This window comes from Hemitrygon akajei, chromosome 5 (genome assembly GCF_048418815.1).
Source record: "Hemitrygon akajei chromosome 5, sHemAka1.3, whole genome shotgun sequence".
Lineage (NCBI taxonomy): Eukaryota > Metazoa > Chordata > Chondrichthyes > Myliobatiformes > Dasyatidae > Hemitrygon > Hemitrygon akajei.
The window spans coordinates 65,482,576-65,504,378 of NC_133128.1; the positions used below are offsets into that span (position 1 = coordinate 65,482,576).

Sequence of the window (21,803 nt, forward strand, 5' to 3'; positions counted from 1 at the left end):
AGGGATAGGATCTATGAGCATTTGGAAAGCCATGGCCTAATTAGGGAGAGCCAGCATGGCTTTGTGTGGGGCAGGCCCTACCTTATCAACTTGATTGAGTTTTTTTGACAAAGTGATGAGAGAGATTGATGAGGGTAGCGCAGTGGATACATGGATTTTATTAAGGCATTTGACAAAGTCCCTCATGAGAGAGCAGTGGTTGAAGGGACTTATTCCAGCTGAAGGTCTGTAATTAGTGGTGTTCTACAGGGATCTGTGCTGGAAACTCTGCTATTTGTTATATACATAAATGACCTGGATGAAAATGTAGATGGGTGGTTAAGTTTGTGTATGATACCAAGATTGGTGGAGTTGTGGATAGTGTACTGTAGAAGACCGGCAAAGAATACATCTCTATTTAGATCAGTTGCAGATATGGGCAGACAAATGGCAGATGGAGTTTAATGCAGATAAATTTGAGGTGTTACATCTCAGTAATGCAAGGAGATGGTACACTGTTAAGGGCAAAATCCTTAACAGTGTTGCTGAGCAGAGAGATCTTGGGATCCAAGTTTAGAGTTCCTTGAAGGTGGCTACACAAATTGCTAAAGTGATTAATTCAGCTTATGGAATGCTTGTTTTTATCATTTGGTGCACTGGGTTCAAAAGTCAAGAGGTTATGTTGCAACTTTATGGAACTCTGGTTGGGCCACATCTGGAGTACTGCTCACAGTTCTGGTTGCGCCACTATAGGAAGGATGTTGAAGCTTTGGAGAGGGTGCAGAAGAGGTTTACCAGGATGCTGCCTTGGTTGAGAGCATGCACTATCATGAGAGGCTGGATAAACTTGGGTAGTTTTCTCTGAAGCGGCAGAGACTGAGGGGAGATCTGACAGAGGTTTTAAAAATTATGAGAGGCTTATACAGAGTACACAGGGAATGTGTTTCCCAAGGTTGAAATGTCTAATATCAGAGGGCATGCATTGAAAGTGTGCTGGGGGGGGGGGGGGGTTGTGGTAGGTTCAAGGGGGATGCGAGGGCTAAGCTTTTTTTTTAAACTCAAGAGAGGTGGATGCCTGGAAAGTGCTGCTGGTATAGTGGTAGGGGCAAATACAGGCTACTGAGAGATGTTTGGATACACACTTGGATGTAAGAAAGATGGAGGGATTAGTGTTTAGGTTTATGATTTATTTTTAATTGTTTCGGCACAACATTGTGAGCCCAATGGCCCATTCCTAAGCTGTACTGTTCTACGTTCGATTTTAATTCTGAAGTCAGAAATAATTAATTTGTACAGTTTCTTTGTCATAATGGATTTTAATTGAAACTTAGATTTATCAAAATTATGATCCTCTGAAAGAAATTATTTCCAAGAACCACTTAACAATTTTATTGTGAAGCATAAATATGTGGAGATATCAAAAGGTACAAACAATAATAATTGGAGCCACATACTTATTTCTTCTACATTGCTTTACTATTCAGAGAAGTAAAGAATTTTATTTAGCATGTTTTGCCATGTCAAGTTTGAAACTGAGCAACTGTTGCATTATCTACAAATATGACAAGGTAAAGACAGGACTGTACTAATGGCCAGATAAAACCAGCTTTAATCAATTGCCTTTGAGAAAAAATATTATCTCGGTTTCTGTGAGAACTGCACTATTATCACTAGACATTTTAAAGAGGTTATTTGTATCAACTTAAACAGGGAAGCAGCATCTCATTTTCATTTGCTGAGGGTGCAGAAGAGGTTTACCAGGATGCTGCCTTGGTTGAGGGCATGCCAAAAGATCATGTACCTGAATGTTCCTTCAATATTTCATTGAAGTAATAACATAAATACAGGTGGGGCAACCTGCCTGTCCAGTCATTAACTCTTGCCATTCCCAAGCCTTTACAGTTATAAGCTCCAAAGAATGACAAGGACATCTACAATCCACAATGGAGCGGCTCATGTCATCTTCGGCCACAGCTTACAGGATTTGGTATAATTCTGTGAGGGTATGGGTGCAGACACATGGTAGGAGTAGACTTTTCTGTCCACCCATGTCCAAAGTCAGTGGACAAGGAAAGACATGGCCAACCTCTAGAGGAGATCCAGGTCTGCATGCTACTTGAGATGCAGCTGAATTATTCTGGTGAGCAGGATAATTAGAATGGACTACCACAGCACTGGCAAATACTGCTCAGTCACTGCTTGACATCACTGGCTGCTGTATTAGTTGGCATTAGGCTAACAAAAGGATATGGGGGGACTTGGTCTGAATGCAAAAAGTATATATTAGCACTGGAGCAGAGTATTGGCAGGCACTGTATATCATTACATCATAATGATATACAATACTTCTCAGTATAGAATAATAGGTATAATACTGAGATGCAGAACTAGTTGACTCAGGACAATCTTCATCTGATGTGATTGTTTTCATCTTCGCCTCTCTGATCCTTTGCATGCCACTACAATCGTTTCATCCATGTCAACTTGCTGCCATCATCCACATCCAGTAGGCATTCCTAATTTTTGTTAATTTTTTATTTTAATTTAGCCCTGTTAATGATGGATAAGTACGTACAGCTTGATCTCTAAATCTGAAGGCAGTGAAGTCTTCAATTCTAATCCCAATAAGAAACAAAAACTATGGAAAATGCATCAATATAATGTTACATACCTAGAGTATGGTTTTGTCCTGTTCCCGTCAGATCAGCAATGCCCAATGTATCTTGTTTTTAATACTCTACTATGAAACCATGAAGATTGCAGAAACACTTCCGTAAAAGACACCTTGAAAAGACTACTTGTGTAATTACTCAGTTCCAGAAGATGAAAGAAGCATTTGAAAAGCATTGCATTCCAGTCACTTGCCAAGAAAGCTAAAAATGACTTTGATAGTGGTCTCATTGCTTCTTACAACACTTCCAAAATGATACTAAAGTGTGGAATATCTCATACAATTGGGTGAAAGATTAATAATGCCTACTGTATCAGAAGTGCTCACCATTGTTGTCAAAATGGATACCAGCATTTTAAAATCAATTCCTCTCAATAATAACTTTGTAGCTCATCTTATTAGTGAAATGAGTGAAGGCACTGAGTATCAACTATGCACAGAACTACAAAAATCAGAATTTCAATGCAAATGGATGAGTGAACTGTGCGAGACAACAAAGCTTTGCTAATGGCATATATACGGTTTACAAAAAAATGGAACAGTTTATGAAGTGATTCTCTTTTATAACAAGAGAAAAACAATTATCAACAAAGAATCCATCACAATGAGCTCAAAATGTACATTGAGGATAAAGGATTCCAATTAGGAACATGATTTCTTGTGCAAAAGATGGAGCACCATTTATGACAGGTGGCCATGCTGGCTTAGTGGCATTTATGTAAAAAGAAATTCCAAGTCTCTTTGCAATCCATTGTGTAATTCATTGTCAACATCGCACAGCCAAAATCCTCAGCTAGTGACTTTTTTTCAAGCATGGCTTTTGTAATATTTGCTATCAACAAAATGAAAGCTCATCCATTAAACAGAATATTTTATCATTTATGCCAAGATAATTGGAATGGGTTCTGAAGGAAGTAACTGGAGAGATTGCGGAGGCATTAACAATGATCTTTCAAGAATCGATAGCTTCTGGTATTGTACTGGATGACTGGAAAATTACAAATGTTACTCCTCTATTTAAGAAGGGTGGGAGGCAACAGAAAGGAAGCTATAGACCTGTTAGCCTGACATCAGTGGTTGGCAAGTTGCTGGAATTGATTGTTAGGGACAGCCAAGAAGGGCCAAAAGGCTTGTTTCTGTGCTGTAATATTCTATGTTCTATGGGATGAGATTACAGAGTACCTGGAGGCACATGACAAGATAGGCCAAAGCCAGCATGGTTTCCTGAAAGGAAAATCCTGCCTGCCTAAGCTACTGCAATTTTTTGAGGACATTAAAAGCAGAGTAGACAAAGGAGATGCAGTAGATGTGGTGTACTTGGATTTTCAGAAGGCCTTGACAAGGTGTTGCACATGAGGCTGCTTAGCAAGAGCCCATGGAATTACAGGGAAGTTACTAGGCATGGGTGGAGCATTGCTGATTGGCAGAAAATAGAGAGTGGGAATAAAGGGATCCTATTCTGGCAGGCTACTGGTTAGCAGTGGAGTTCCATAGGGGTCAATGTGGGACCGCTGTTTTTTACGATGTATGGCAATGATTTGGACTATGGGATTAATGGATCTGTGACAAAATTTGGCAATGATACAAAGAAAGGTGGAGGAGCGGGTAGAGTTGAGGAAAAAGAGAGCCTGCAGAGAGAGTCAGATAGTTTAGGGGAATGGGCAAAGAAGTAGCAAATGAAATACAATGTTGGAAAGTGTATGGTCATACACTTTGGTGGAAGAAATAAACGGGCAGACTATTATTTAGATGCAGTGAGAATTCAAAATGCAGAGATGCAAAGGGACTTGGAACTCCTTGTGCAGGATACCCTAAAGGTTAACCTCCAGGTTGAGTCAGTGGTGAAGAAGGCAAATGCAATGTTGGCATTCATTTCTAGAGGTATAGAATACAAGAGCAGGGATGTGATGTTGAGGCTCTATAAGGCACTCGTGAATAGTTTTGGGCTCCTTGTTTTAGAAAGGATATAGTGACATTGAAGAGGGCCCAGAGAAGATTCACAAGAATGATTCCAGGAATGAAAGGGTTACTGTATAAGAAACGTCTGGCAGCTCTTGGGCTGTATTCCTTGAAGCTCAGGAGAATGAGGGGGGAATGTCATAGAAACATTCCAAATGTTAAAAGGCCTGAATAGATTAGATATGGCAAAGTTATTTCCCATGGTAGGGGAGTCTAGGGCAAGAGGGCACGACTTCAGGATTGAAGGATGTCCATTCAGAATAGAGATGCGGAGAAATTACTTTAGTCAGAGGGTGGTAAATCTGTGGAATTTGTTGCCACAAGCAGCTGAGGAGGCCAAGTCAGCGGGTGCATTTAAGGCAGAGCTAGATAGATTCTTGATTAGCCAGGACGTCAAAGGGTATGGGGTGAAAGCAGGGGAGTGGGGATGACTGGAAGAATTGGATCAGCCCATGATTGAATGGCGGAGCAGACTCAATGGGCCGAATGGCTGACTTCTGCTCCTATATCCTATGGTCTTAAGATAATGATGAAGTGTTTGAATGCTTGCATCTTCACACTTAAGTGTGTTGGCTGTCAGAAGGCAGCTGCTTAAAACGTGTCTTTGATCTTTTTGACACTATGGCAGAATTTTTGCTCAAAGTCGGCAAGAGCTTGAGAAACAAGATTGAACTTCAATGTGGAGATGTGGCATACCTAGCTGATCTGTATGATGAAATGAACATTCGAAATATGAAACTGCAGGGTAAGAATTTCAATTTAACCCAGGCAAAAAGTGCAGTGTCCACTTTCATCAGAAAATTGTAAATATTGACACTTTCACAGATGGAGATTTGCAAGTGTACTGCTTACACCAGCAGTCACTAAAGGAGGATTTTCAGAATCAATTTAAGCGTTTAACCATCCAGAAATTCCGGACTGGGTAACTAATCCATTTCTTTGCAAGGTGGAAGAACAGGAAGAGAGCTCAAAAGAAGAAATTATCAAAATTCAGAATGATGAAGAATCAAAAATGTCGGCTTTTGTGGTTGGTGGCTACACTGTCATACGAGGTTTCCTGGTCTTTGGAGAAGAGCCAAACTGCTCTTCATTGAATTTCCATCCTCCTACCTTGTTGAAAGCAGCTTCAATGCAGTGAATCAAATACAAAAAACAGACATTGAACATTGTTACATGTGGGGATGAGGATTTTGCTGTCACAACTTGAACCAGGTATTTCAATGCTTGCTAAAAAACCATCAAGTTCAAGGATCACATTGATATCGAAGCTGCTATACAATGCACGGGTACTGCATAAGGTAGGTTTAAAGACATAAAAATTTAAAGCAGAATCATTTTTCTCATGTTAGCATATAGTAGACATGTCTTTACAATATGGGAGCGCTGGAATGTACATTGTGCCTAAGAGTGGCATTCGAAAGTATAAAGGTGCAATAGAGGGCCGTTGAGCTAAAAAGTTTGGGAAACACTGCTTTAAGGCCTTTCAAAAAGATGCAGGTATAATGATTTACAAGTCTCCTTGAATGACTATCCTCACTCAAACTTCACTCTGCGATTTGGAGGAGATGTGCCCTGCTTCCTTACTCATTTGAGTGGTATCTTCCTGTCAGGCCATATGAACAGCAAGTACTATGTCTAAAACTAATACAGCTTGAAAATGGCTGAAGTCAGCTGGAGCAGTTTAAAGATGGTCACAGGACATGCTTAATAAACTATTTTCCACAGCTCAAGGCTCTGCAGTCAGATACAAGCTGTATAGATTGATCAGGCAGCACTTGTGACAAGAGTGCAGAGTTAATATTTCATGTAAAAGATTTTCTGAGTCAGCAGGAGACGCTCATGGAGTGAGCACTGTTTCAGATTCACTCCATAACCTTTACTTTTTTTAACCTATGATCACCCTTATTTAACTTATTTTTACCTACACCAAAAGATTCTTGTTACTTTTTTGGACTTATCTTTAAGAGTTTATTGTGAATTTTTGAAGAAAGGAATACAGAAATGGCTCTTAGATCTAAAGGGCGAGAACTCGGGAAGGATCCTAACGGGAACGGGAAGAAGAAGACGACTGATCCTAAGGGCACTGAATTGACTTATGAAATGTTATTGGATGTTTTAAATCAAAAATTTGAAGAACGACAAATTTTTAAACAAGATATAAAGGCTTTTCAAGATTATATGGATAAGACGGATTCAGTAGTTAACCAGCAGCAAGTTCTAATTGCAACTCTGCAAGAAGACGCTCAGAAGCGAGATTTGATAATTGAAAAACTGGAGCAGAACTTACTTTCGACGATTAAACAGGTGGAAACATTTAAAGCCAAGAGTGTCGACTTTGAGAATCGGTCCAGAAGACAGAACCTAAGCATACTTGGTCTCCCAGAAGGTATTGAACAAGGGGACCCCTCGAAGTACTTTGCTCAACTTTTAAAGGATGCGTTCCCTTCTGTATTCCCAGACAGTCCTCCGTTACTCAATCGCGCTCACAGAATTATGCGTCGATCACCAAGTGCTTCAGCTAAACCACCGGTTGTAATTGTCCGATTTCACTATGTGCATGTTAAAGAGCAACTTATTTATGTGGCTCGGCGTGTAGGGATGGTCAAATTTCAAGATCACAATTTTCGTTTAGTAGAAGATTTTAGTCCAGAAGTAATGAAGGCAAGGCTTCTTTTTAAACCTCTGATGTCTGAATGTTGTGAGAAAAATCTAAAACCTGCGCTCTTATACCCAGCGAAGTTCAGAATATTGCCTCCGAATCCGAATGCACCATGGCGAGTTTTTCTTTCTACATCTGAAGCGAGAAGTTTTCTGAATGAGAACTTCCCTACTGCTACGGACACTCATTTCAAATAAATGAGTGATTTTGATGGTGCAAGATGGTTTTTATTTCCAAAACCAGATTTTGTTTCTGGCTATTGGTGTAGGTTTACTCTAAATTTTATACTCTAGTTAAAGTTTTTTTTTTCTGGACATGCTAATCTTTTTATTTTACTTACTTTAATCACTGTACTTTATCTTTGGTCATTATTATTAATCCTTCAAAGGTGATTTTTGTTTTAACTAAGATGGCGGTTTCTTCTCTAAAATATTTTTGGCTTTTTTTTGATTTCGCCATTTTATTTTCTCTCGTCTTCTTCCTATAATGCATCTCTTATCACAGTTTAAATTTTTTTTTGGTGTTTGGGTTTTTAACCCGATTTATAAGTTACTAGTGATTATATTTTTGGTTTTTTTACGATTAATTATAGTAAAAAGTTTGGTTTTAGTATAGTGATTATTATTTCTTTAGAGTTTGGGTGGATCTTTTTTTTATCCTTTATATACGGAGTTGTCTTCTGCTGATATGGGGGTAGAGTTAGTTTCATTTTTCCTTTTTCCCAGCCTATCCCTGGCTGGGATGGTCTTTTTTCTTCTTGGGTGGGGGGGGGGGGGTGGGAGGTCTTTTTCTAAATCTTATGGTTCTTATACTAGTTTTTTTTAGTTTTTTCATTTGGGCTGATTTTAAACTACAAAAATGTCCGCTATGTTGTCACTTCTGGGTCCGCCCCTTATTTTTGTTCCTCTTCCGGGTGCATGAGTTCATAATTTGGTTAACCCTTTATATATCAAAGGGTTGATTTCAGAAATATGGCTCAGACTATTAATTTTGTCTCTTGGAATACTGATGGCTTAAACCATCCGATTAAACGGAAAAAGATTTTCAAAGTATTCCAAAGACTTAATGCTCATATTATTTTTGTACAAGAAACTCATGTGAGGAAAGAGGACAATTATCACTTTTTTAGGTTTTGGAGGGGTCAACAGTATCATTCGAATTCGAATGCCAAAGTAAAGGGAGTTTCCATTTTTATTGACTCCTCTATTGCATTTGTCCAACATGATATCTTTTCAGATTCGAATGGTAGATTTTTGTTAATTACTGGCTTACTTTTTAACAAAAAGGTTGCTATGGTTAATGTTTATGCTCCAAATGTGGATTGTCCCGATTTTTTTAAGTCCTTATTTACTTCTCTACCTAATCTCTCTTTCAATCTTTTTATTAATATTAATAATATGAACAAAATACAATTGATATATTAATAAAGGGATTACAAACATACAAATTCCCATTGCACATGAAAGAATACATAAGCAATGATTACAGTAAAAATGAGTTTTCCCAAAACATGAACCATACAGTATATGTATGAACAAGGTAAATCTAGGTATTTCATAATATATATAACAAAAACAGAAAAAAGAGAAAAAAAAAGTTTGCAAAATTGGCTAAACTACTAATCTAATAGCTAATAAAGAAAAAAGAAGCAAAAAAAGAAAAAAAGAAAAACTAGAAAAAGAAAAAAAAAGGGCTGTTTATAATATCTCCCAAGAATACATAATCATCAGTGTCGTCAACTCCGATCCTCTCAGCATAAATAAGATTAAAGCTGGAAAATCAAATAAGCTTGGAACAGGATCACTTCTCTACCTAATCTAAATGAATATAAGTCAATAATGGGTGGTGACTTTAATTGTTGTTTAAATCCTTTGATGGACAAATCTATATCTACTCAGACTTTACCTAAGTCGGCCACTTGTATTAACTCTTTTTTGACTGATAATGGAATTATTGATATTTGGAGATTTCGGCATTCTAAGGACAAAGAGTTTTCATTTTTCTCACATGTTTATCATTCCTACTCGAGAATTGATTATTTTTTTATTGACCCTTGTTTTATTCCATCGGTAATTGGTTGTAATTATGATATTATAGCCATCTCTGACCATGCTCCATTAAAACTTTCTATTAAATTTACGGATACAGCTTCTGGTGCTAGACAATGGCGATTTGATTCTACCTTACTGCAAGATCTGGATTTTATTAAATTTATGAAGGAACAGATCGATTTCTTCTTTTCAACTAATTCCACGGATGATATTTCTTGCGGAACACTTTGGGACACTTTTAAAGCATATATACGTGGACAGATTATCTCCTACTCTGTTGGTCTGAGAAAACGCATCAAGAAGGAAACTCTTTTATTGGTTGATAAAATTAAAGAGATTGACAAGAAATATTTGATTACTCCTAGTAAGGAGCTTTACAAACAAAGGGTTGAACTTCAAACGGAACATAGTTTATTACTTACATCTTCGATTGAAAATCAATTAATGAAAACCAGATCTGATTTTTATATACATAGTGATAAATCGGGTAAACTGTTAGCTAGTCAATTGAAGAATGCTTTAGTTAAACGTCAAATTACTAAGATCCGTCAGCAGAATGGGGATCTGACAGTTAACCATGATGAGATAAATAAATCATTTCAAGATTTTTATACCTCCCTGTATCATTCCAAATTCCCTCATGATCGTAATACCATGCGTGATTTTCTTGGGAAATTGAATTTTCCAAAATTATCATCAGATGATCTTTCAATATTAGAAACTCCTATTACGGATGCAGAAATTAAAGGGGTTATTTCCTCTATGAATTCTGGGAAAGCACCAGGTCCAGATGGGTATACAGTAGTATTTTTAAAATGTTTTTCCGCTACTCTTTCTCCTTGGTTATGCAGGGTTTTTGAAGAAGCAATTAGATTGGGCAATTTGCCACAATCTTTTTATAGAGCTTCCATTTCTTTAATATTGAAGAAAGATAAAGACCCTACTGACTGTGCATCCTATAGACCAATATCTTTACTGAATGTAGATTCCAAGATCTTTTCCAAGCTACTGGCATCCAGGCTGGAGAAGGTATTACCCCAGATTATTTTGGAAGATCAAACCGGTTTTATTAAAAATCGCTATTCTTTTTTCAATGTTAGGAGATTATTGAATATTGTTTATACTCCTTCACATTGCACTTCAGAATGTGTCATTTCATTAGATGCGGAGAAAGCATTTGATAGAGTTGAATGGCCATATTTAATGTGCTTGAGAAGTTTAATTTTAGTCCGACATTCATTTCTTGGATTAAACTGATATATCATACTCCAGTCGCCTCGGTGCTTACTAACAATCAAAGATCTCCCTTTTTTCATTTATTTCGGGGTACCAGACAGGGCTGTCCTCTTAGTCCATTATTATTTGATATTGCTTTAGAACCCTTGGCAATTGCTATCAGAGAATCACAGAACATTTTTGGCATTAATCATGGGACAGATATACATAAGTTATCATTATATGCAGATGATTTATTATTATTTATTTCTGATCCTGAGAAATCCATTTCTGCAGTTTTATCATTGTTGGCTCAATTTAGTGATTTTTCCGGGTATAAATTAAATCTTAATAAGAGTGAATTGTTTCCTTTAAATAGACAGGTTCCAATTTATGGAAATTTACCTTTTAAATTAGTTAATGACTCATTTATTTAGGGATTAAAATCACAAAAAACGATTTATTTAAGGTTAATTTTTTACCCTTAATCGATCAGATTAAATGTTTGTTTACTAAGTGGTCACCACTATCTTTATCTCTGATAGGTCGGATTAATGCTATTAAGATGGTTATTTTACCCAAGTTTTTATATATAGTTCAAGCGGTACCTATTTTTATTCCGAAATCTTTTTTTGCTAATGTTGATTCAAAAATTTCCTCATATATATGGCAGAATAAAAATCCTAGGTTAGGTAAAATTTATTTACAGAAGGCAAGGAAGGAAGGTGGATTGGCATTGCCTAATTTTAGATTTTATTATTGGGCAGTTAATATCCGATATTTGATATGTTGGTTAAAGGATTGGGATATATCTTTTAGCCCTCATTGGGTGAACCTGGAAATTAAATCTGTACAAGGATTTGCATTGGGTTCTATTTTAGGGACTTCTCTCCCCTTTGCTCTTTCTAAATTGCCGAAATGAATTGACAACCCGATAGTTAAACATACTTTACGTATATGGTTTCAATTTAGGAAATTTTTTGGGTTGACTCCATTTGTTTTAAATATTCTTATTGTATCCAATTGCTTTTTTTATCCTTCTATTATAGACCAAGCTTATTCAGCTTGGAAGACTAAGGATTACTACGATTTTCCGATTTATTTTTGGATAATTGTTTTATGTCTTTTGAGCAATTATCTAATAAATATAATTTGCCTGGATTTCATTCTTTTAGATATTTACAGATTAGGAATTTCTTAAATACTGTACTTCCTACTTTTCCAAATTTTGTGTCTTCAGGTATTTTGGAGAATTTGTTTGAACTAAATCCTTTTCAGAAAGGGCTAATACCAAAACTTTACAATATAATTATGAAGATACGTTCAGAGCCCTTTTATAAGACTAAAAATGATTGGGAAAGAGAACTTAACCTTACTATCCCTATTGAGAATTGGGATAAACTTCTTCAATTAGTTAATACATCATCTATATGTGCTAAACATTCATTAATACAGTTTAAAGTTGTGCACAGGGCTCATATGTCCAAGGATAAATTGGGTCGTTTTTATTCCTATATAAATCCTATTTGTGACAGATGTCATTCTGAGATAGCGTCTTTAACTCATATGTTCTGGTCGTGTCCGCTTTTGAAAAAATATTGGAAAGATATTTTTGATATTATTTCTGCGGTATTGAACAGTGATTTACAACCACATCCTATTACTGCAATTTTCAGCTTACCAATGATGGACTCACTCCATTTATCCTCTTCCACTTGTCGAATGATTGCATTTCTTACATTAATGGCTAGAAGATCTATTTTGTTGAATTGGAAAGAAATTAATCCTCCTACCGTATTTCATTGGCTTTCTCAAACTATGTTATGTCTAAATTTAGAAAAAATTAGAAGTGTTGTATTTGATACTTCTATTAAATTTGAAAAGATATGGAGACCATTTATTCAATATTTTCATATGATGTAATATGACCCTGTTCCAAGCCTATTTGTTTTTCCAGTTTCGATTTTATATATGTTGAGAGGATCGGAGTTGACGACACTGATGATTTTGTATTTTTGTGAGATATTATAAACAGCCCTTTTTTTTCAATTTTTTCTTTTTCTTTTTTTGCTTTTTTTCTTTATTAGTTATTAGATTAGTTTTCTTTTGCATAATTTTTTTTTCTTTTTCTTTTTTCTGTTTTTTTTTAATATATACTATGATATACCTAGGTTTGCCTTGTTTATTTGTATATTGTATCGTCCATGATTTGGGAATACTCATTTATACTGTAATCATTGCTTATGTATTCTTTCATGTTCAGTCGAAATGTGTATGTTTGTAATCCCATTATCTATGTATCATTTTTATTTTGTTGATATTAATAACAATAATAAAAAGATTGAAAAGAAAGATTTTCTGTCAGCTCAAATACAAATCCACTGTCACTAAAAAAAATTATCACTTTCCTCTCCACAGATGCTGTGTGATCTGCTGAGTATTTTCAGCATCTATTGTTGAATGAGGGTGGTGAGGTAGGTAAAGATCTCTAACAGAAGAAGTGTAAACTGCTCTTTCCCTCCTCAAGCCTGCAGGTCACCCTTGGGCAAGTTGTAGTATCTACTTAGCCCCCTGATCAGAGTTACACAAAGCCATGGGAGAAGGTGGCTCATTGAAGAATGAGCAGCTAGTGCATATCACATGTCCTGGTTATGCAACCTCTGAGAGTACTGATCACGGTGTCGTGTACACTACCCAGAAGGCAATGGCAAATCACTTCTGCAGAAAACTTTGCCAAGAACAATCATGGTCATGGAAAGACCATGAACACCCGCATCATATGACATGGTACATAACAATGATAACGATGACTGTTGAAATGAGGATGATGAGTTTGGTGGCAATGAGTGTATAACACAAGAGATTTTGGAATAGAACTGTATAAACTACAAGACAGGGGTCACTGAACACAAGTAAAAATAGCAGAATCCGGTCAAGCACTATTAAATTAAAATTAAATTAATCTCACAAATGGCCAAGTGTTTGGAGATGAAACCCCCATAAAAAAGCATGCCCCACTGATCTTGGAAAGATTCCACCTCTGAACTGTTTTCCACTTACTGAAGTTGAAATTATGATGAATACTATTCCCATCAAGATATAGTATTCTTTTAAATCTCATTTTTTTAAAACTGGGTTTAATTTGGAATGTACACACCTAAACAAGGAGGTATTAAATATTCTATCCCAGAAGTGGTAGAATAGATCAAAATGACCAAAAAAAGTCCTCTCTGAAACACAACCATATCCATTCAATGAAAACAGTAGTAGAGTTATGCAATGTGGAAGGATGTCCTTCAGTTCACCTGGTCCATGCTGACCACAGCATCCTCCCTGCTAATACCAGTTGTCCACATTTGGCACATAATCTTCCAAGCCCCTCCCCTCCACATGACATTCCAAATGCCTCTCAAATGCTGCGACTGTACTTGCCTCCACCAACTCCTCTGGCAGTGCATTCCAGGTACTCACTACCCTGTCTCTTTTAAATCTCTCCCATCTTGCATTGGACTCTCTAGCCCTGAGAAAAAGCACTCTCATATATAGACTCAACACGAGGAAATCTGCAGATGCTGGAAATGCAAACAACACACACAAATTGCTGGTGGAACGCAGCAGGCCAGGCATCATCTATAAGGAGAAGCACTGTCGAGGTTTCGGGCTGAGACCCTTCGTCAGGACTAACTAAGATAGTAGGGCTCTTCTTACTATCTTTCCTTTCAGTTAGTCCTGACGAAGGGTCTCAGCCTGAAACGTCGACAGTGCTTCTCCCTATAGATGCTGCCTGGTCTGCTGTGTTCCACCAGCATTTTGTGTGTGTTGCTCATTTATAGACTGTTCAATACAGGTAGATCAGAAAGAAAAACACAACCACAATAGTTAACAGTGAAAAATGCATTGCTCAGGGGTGTATTAGAAAATTATATAGCAGAGCCATGGCTTTGAAAATAAATTCAAGGCCCTGGCTCTAAACAGAATGCAAGAAATCTGTTCTCAATTTCACTTGTGGCTTATCAGACATGACTGTTGCAAAGCCTCTATGAAATTTTTAGAAGCGTACTGCTGGCTAAAAAAAAATGGGTCTTAATTGATTTGCTCTTTACACTTGTCCGTTAACTGATAGATTTTTCATCCAAAGTTAAAAAGATAAAAATTTTAATCCAAACTGATAAAAAAACTAACAGCAGCAAAATGATGCCTCGAGTACAGTGCTCAGATGTGCCTTCCTCCGTTTAGTTGGTTCAATATGTTCTTTTCCCATTCCTTCACCAGTAGCCCTATTGGATTTCCAAGGATCCATTTCCTGTCATCATCAAAATGCAGGTCTGGTTCCAAGTGCATGCTGATAACACAAAGTAGTATTTTAATGCTACCACCAATCTTACGCCTTCTACTTTCTCTAATATGTTTGGCAGCTTGTCTAATATTCACATAGACAAATAGTCATAAATTTTATTGAATTATTAAAAAGACCAGAGCTGCTATCTACTGTTTCCTTTTACACGAACTCTTCTCACTTATCATAGTGATACAGCACAGCAACGGGTCCTTTGGCCCACCATATCCATGTGACAAATAAGCTATACAGTTATTCATTTGGCTTCACCAACTTAAAATCTCCTTTGCCTCTGCTGAGCAACTGTTCATCCATATATTTCTTACCATTATGAAAGGATAGGCTTCTACCACTGTTCAGATCATCATCCTCTGGATAAAAATATTTTCCACCAGATTCTCTCTAACCCTTTCCACTTCTCACCATGTCCACTAACTTCTCACTACCCACCCTACCTGTACACAATATAATTTATTGTATTGGAAAGAAACTCAGCTAATCCAATCTCTCCTCATAACTGAAAGGGTGACAGATCACTATCAGCCTCTGTCAATGATATGAATCTGAAGCAGCATATTCATAAACTTGATGTTGTATTTGCCAAAGAGTTTCTAAGTATACAATCACTCAATCTTCAGTTGTGGCTACATTCACCTTGATAACATCCAAAATGGACCCTTCCTCGATTTGGCAAAATCCTCCTCCATACCCATCTCCAGACACAAACATTGCAAGTGCACACATTGTCACAGTCATCTCGCTTAACTAATACCTCTGCTTCATTCACTATCTGCACAACTACATCTTTACTTCATTCCTTTGATTTGCATTTTACCATTCAAGTGTTTTCAAAATACTTTTGGAACCTGCTTATTTATTCTACTACATTCTCATGGTCTGTCACTTTTTTCCCCGATTTTCTCTGCACCACCTCTTTTCAAGTTCACTCTTCATTAAATCTTTAACTCTACAGTACTTCAGGTTCAGAACCTAGTGGGAACGTGCCAAGAGTGTAACTGACTCTGCGAATATTGTTCATTTATTGTTTCAATGATCAATTTTGATTTCAAGTGATCAAGATCCCTTTTGGACTCACTGAATTAGCATTGCTTTCACTGAGAATTTTCACACTTTTTATTTTCCGAAACACTCTCCAAATGCCCCAATCTTCAGGATTAGATCAATCCTCTTGCTGCTTTGATGAGCAACATGTGGATCAATAAAACCTAATTTAGTTTCACAGGAATTCCTGCCCTTTTGTACATTCTCTCCCTCAGCATATGTTAAGGCAGCCCAAGTCCAACATGACTATTCTGATAAAGGGTCACAGATCCATAACGTTGACTGCTTCTCTGTCCACTAATGCTATCTGATGTGCTGAGATTTTCCAGCAAAGTATTCTGTATTTTTTTCATTTCACTGCAAATACTGTATGCTCCCTCTCAGTACTTGGTATATTGCCAGTACTGATTTTGATTTTGATTTTAACTGTGACAATGCAGATTCTGTCTTTGAATCCATTAGCTTCTCCCTTTGTGCAGTAACAGTTATTTTTGGTAACAACTGCTACCCTCACCTGTCCTCAATTTATCCCAGCTTTCCTGAGAAAAACTGTGACTAGGAATATACATACCCACTCCCATCATTTCAGATGATCTACCTGCTGTATGGTTTACCAATTTCAGATTGCATGCTTGTGTATTTATTCACATACATAAGAAACCAATTGTAATCCACTTCAAGTTTTATTATTTTACTAATGAAATGTTAAAACATCGAAAATTTGATTGAAAAGATTTATTCAGGCTTAAGGTAACACGATATTTATTTATTGAGATACAGAATAGGCCCTTCCAGCCATGCCACCCAGCAACCACTGATAAGTCTAATCACTGAACAACTTAAAATGAACAATTAACATACTAACCAGCACATCTTTGCACTGTGCAAGGAAGTTGGAGCACCCAGAGAAAACCCACGCATTGCACGAGGAAGACTACAGACTTCTTACAGATGAAGTCGGAATTGAACTCCTACACCCCCAAGCTGTAATAGTGTCATACTAACTGCTATACTACTGCAGCACCCGATCAACTAACAAATAATACGGTGGGAGGAAAGAGTCAGAATGAGAATCTTTGGTATCAGGGTGGTAGACACTATGTAAGTATTGATTATAGTTCTTTGTTTACTATAATTAATTATACAAAGAAACATGAACAGATTCACAAGGTTAAATTCAAATCAGGTGAAATTTAGTGTAAAAACAGATTTTATTTATTTATTATCGGAAGAAAGAAAACAGAAAGAAAGGCAGACGGATTCCAAATGAGAACCCCCTAAAAAGAGATTAAGTTACAAGAAACATAAGAAATTAGGCGATACCATCTATTGAAAATAAGAGTAAATAAGAGTACCAACTACATGCTCAAGAAGAAATGGAAACTTTTACAAATTGTTAGTTATATTACAGTAAGAATTGGCTGTTTAGTTTTCAACATCCTCAACAAAAAAAAACTTAGAATAAGATGTCTAACTGCAATGGATACAATGGTCAACATTCACCCTCATTTTATTGATCTGCAATCTAGATAATATACATTTATCACCAATAACGACAAAAGAATGGGATTTGCAATAGAAGTGATGTGTACTACAAAAATGCTACAATTCATGGTCTTTACTGAAACTACATCCCTTCCTTCAAATATCTCTAATTTCAGGCTTGTGTGGTCGAAGAGAAATTTTATACTTTGAAGGAAACTGTATTTTTAATTACCATAACTAATTCTTTCATTTTAAATACCTGTGGACTAATTTCCAATTTCAATCAGGATTTAAAAATATGTTTTCCTCTTGTGATTTTATAGTTATTTCCTCAATTGTCATCAGAGTAGAGATGTAGAGAAACAGTAAAAGTATATTCTCTCATCAAAATAGGAAGGGGATGAATTAATAAAAATGGCATTTTCTAATCCATAGTGCTATCCCTGATAATAGATTAAGTAGTCCCTTGAGTTTATATAACAAAAACAATACACGTCAGTCAGTTAATAACTTACCTTTTTTACTATGTTTTGGGGGAACAGCTCCTACAGGGCCAGTTAATCCTATATTGTCATAAAAATTATTCATGGCTTTTGGATCAAAGTTCCCTGAAATAAATACAAAATGAAGAGAAGTAAGTAACAAAAAATCATTTTAAAATGGCTTTTATGCAAGAATATTTCATCATGGTGGGCAACAGTTTAATTATGAAACATAACTTGCAAAGTAAAACATTAAGACAATGTAAATTTCAGGGCATATTTCAGGCTCACATATATTGGAACCAATGCCTTTCATCTCTCAGATTTAGAGTTGTACAGCACAAAAACAAGCCCTTCAGCTCCAATGGTTCCTGCTGGCCAAGATGCCCCGCCTAAGCTAGTACCATTTGTCAGTGTTTGGTCATGACCTTTTAAACCTTTCCAATCCACATACCCATCCAACTCTTAAAGATTATTATACCTGCCTTAACCTCCCCTGGCAGCTGATTCCATTTAGATACCATGTTTTCTATATTAAAAAAGTTACCACTCCCTCCCAAGTTCCTCTTAAATCTTTCCCCTTTTACCTTTAACCTATGCCCTCTAGTTCTCCATCCTCCAAGAGAACCACAACTTTGTTGTTGGGTTTGAAGGCTTGCGTGCCTCAATGACCTGGAGAGCTATGCTGGCTGGAGTTAGGGCCTTGTGTTTTGGCTTTTGGTTGGGTCACCCATGTCAAACAGGTCAAAGGTAGATGCCAGACTAAGAGGTTCAGGAGTTTTCTCCAGGTTCAGGGATTCAGCTCAGGGCTAACAACTCTGACGGGTAAAACAAAATTGGTACAGAAACAGCAATCCTCCTATATCTGTGTGTGACTGTATGGACAGAGAGATGGAGGACCTTCATTGCTACCCTAATCACTAGCAGCGTAAAGGGGAGTAAGTAAATCTACCACAACTCTTCATACCACAACTCTAGGGAAAACACCCAGTGCATTCACCTGATCAATATTCCTCATAATTTTATACACCTCTGTAAGATCTCCTGTCTCCTGTGATCCATGGAATAAAGTCAAATCCCTTCCTATAACTCCATCTGTTAAGTCCTTCCAGCATCCTTCCTGCACTCTTTCCAGTTTAATGACATTTCTCTGGCAGAGCAATCAAAACTGAATACTCCAAATGTCACCTCACCATCATCCTGTACAACCACAATGATCTCACAACTTTTATACTCAATGCCCTGGACTTAAGACCAGCATGCCAGAAGCCTACTTCACCACACAGTCTATCTGTGTCTCCACTTTCAAGGAACCAGGTGTTGGTACTGTCAGGTCCCTCTGTTCTACAACAATCCCCAGGACCCTGTAGTTCATTGTGAAATTCCTACCTGGATTTATCTTAATTGGTCAATTGGCCTAATTCTGCTACTATGTCTTATCAACTAAAGTGCAACACCTAGCAAATTAAATTCCACTTGCTATCCGTAGCCCACTTACTCAGCTGATCAAAATATCCCTGAAATTTTGATAACCTTCTTCATTTGTCATATACACCAGGGAAGCACCAAAGTCTTTTTTTAAAAAATCTTCTTCATTGTCCACCACATAACCTATTTTAATAACATCTGCAAACTTACTAATTATATTTTGTACATTCTTATCGAAATTGTTGACAGAGATGACAAACAAGGGCCCAAAACCAAGCCCTGAGGAAAATCACCAGTCACGAGCCTCCAGTCTGAGAAACAACCTTTCATCATTATCCACAAAATGCTGTGTTCCACCAGCATTTTGTGTGTGTTGTTGTTTGAATTTCCAGCATCTGCAGATTTTGTTTGCTGTTTCATCATTATCCTCTACTTTGTACTATCAAATCAACTGTGCATCCCCCGCTTTACTTGCTTTACACTAATGACTGTGTAGCTAAGCACAGCTGCAATGCCATATTTAAGTTTGCTGATGACACCACTGTTATGGTCTGAATCAACCAAAGTGGTGACAAATCAGCATTATCTGAGGAAGACTGAAAATCTAGCTGAGTGGTGCCATAATAACAATCTCTTACTCAATATCAATAAAACCAAGGAGGTGATTATTGACTTCAGGAGGAGGGAATCAGAGGTCCATGAGCCAGTCATCATCGGGAAATCAGAAGTGGAAAGGGTCAGCAATTAAATTCCTTGGTGTTATTATTTCAAAGGACCAGTCCTGGGCCTAGCACCCAAGTGCAATTCTACTTCCTAGGGAATTTGTGAAGATTTGGCATGACATCTAAAATGATGACAAACTTCTACAGATGTGTGGTGGAGAGTATATTGACTTGCTGCATCACAGCCTAGTATGGAAACACCAATGGACTCATTTTCAAGGGCTCATCTCATGTTCTGGATATTTATTGTTTATTTATTATTTTCTTTTATATTTTCTTTTGCCAGAGTCATATATGGTGACATGGCAACATTGTATATATTGTATGTACCTTGAGCTTTGAACAAGTAGCTAGCTCTTCCAGGATGCCATGCAATCTAACTTGCCAGAGCAGCCTGCCATGTGGAATGTTATTAAAGGTCTTACTGAAGTCCATTGAAACCACGTCCACCATCCAACACACATCAACTTTTTTGGAAATGCCATCAAAACACTCAATGAAGTTTGTAACAAATTGTCTCCCATACACAAAGCCATGCTAAATATGCCTAATTGAATTGAATTGACTTGAATTGAATTAACATCCTTCACATACATGAGAAGTAAAAATCTTTTATGTTACATCTGTCTAAATGTGCAATTTATAGTAATTTATAATAAATATTAGGTACAACAGGACATAACAAGATGGTTAAATATGAACAGTCAATATAACACAGAAATACAGTTATATCAGCATGAATTAAGTAGTCTGATGGCCTGGTGGAAAAAGCTGTCCCAGACCCTGTTGGTCCTGGCTTTTAAGCTGCAGTACCATTTCCTGGATGGGATCAGCTGGAACAGTTTGTGGTTGGGGTGACTCAGGTCCCCAATGATCCTTTGGGCCCTTTATATATACTTGTCTTTGTATATGTCCTGAATAGTGGGAAATCCACATCTACAGTTGTGCCAGGCTGTCCACAAGCAGTCTTTCTAGATGTGCCTATAAGTAGTATTTCACCCATGCTGGAAGTTTTCATGTTTTATTGTTTTACAACATTGAATCACAGTGGATTTAATTTGGCTTTTTTGACACTGATCAACAAGAAAGACTTCATGTCAAAGTGAAAACAAAATTCTATAAATTGGTCTAAATTTATTACAATTATTAAACACAAAATAATTGATTTCATAATTACTCACCCCCTTCAGATCAGTATTTAGTAGATGCACCTTTATCAGCAATTACAGCTTTGAGTCTTTGTGAATAGGGTTCTTTCAGCTTTGCACATCTGGACACTGTTATTTTTCCCCATTCTTCTTCACTAAACTGCTCAGATTGCTTGGGAATCATGAGTCAGCAGCCCTTTTTCAAGTCCAGCCACAAATTCTCAATTAGATTAAGGTTTGGATTCTGACTTGGCTGCTCCAAGATGATAACTTTTTTTGATTTTAAGCCATTCTTGTGTAGCTTTGGTTTCATGTCAGGGGTCATTGTCTTGCTGAAAAACACATCTCCCAAGTCGCAGTTCTCTTGCAGACTGAATCAGGTTTTCTTCCAGAATTTCCCTGTATTTTGCTGTATTCATTTTATCTTCTACCTTCACAGGCCTACCGGGGCCTGCTGTAGCGAAGCATCCCCACAGCATGATGCAGCCACCACCATGCTTCACAGTAGGGATGGTGTGTTTTTGATGATGTGCGGTGTTTGGCTTACGCCAAACATACCATTGAATCTGATGTCCAAAAAGCTCAATTTTGGTTTCATCAGACCAT

At 37.1% G+C, this 21,803-nt stretch overlaps 1 protein-coding gene across 16 annotated transcripts in view; it reads right to left on the reverse strand.

Moving 5' to 3' along the window:
• Window positions 1–21,803, reverse strand: part of tab3 (TGF-beta activated kinase 1 (MAP3K7) binding protein 3) — a 149,548-nt gene that overhangs the window by 23,159 nt on the left and 104,586 nt on the right. For 12 of the 16 annotated variants that reach the window (XR_012098949.1, XR_012098948.1, XR_012098950.1 and 9 more), the window contains one exon: window positions 17,933–18,025. The exons of the other annotated variants lie outside the window; for them this stretch is intronic. Coding sequence is in view for 8 of the 12 variants with exons in the window: in XM_073045646.1 (XP_072901747.1) it covers window positions 17,933–18,025 (93 nt within the window). In the remaining 4 variants the exon portion in view is untranslated. The remainder of the gene's footprint in view (window positions 1–17,932; window positions 18,026–21,803) is intronic. 16 annotated transcript variants of the gene reach the window in all.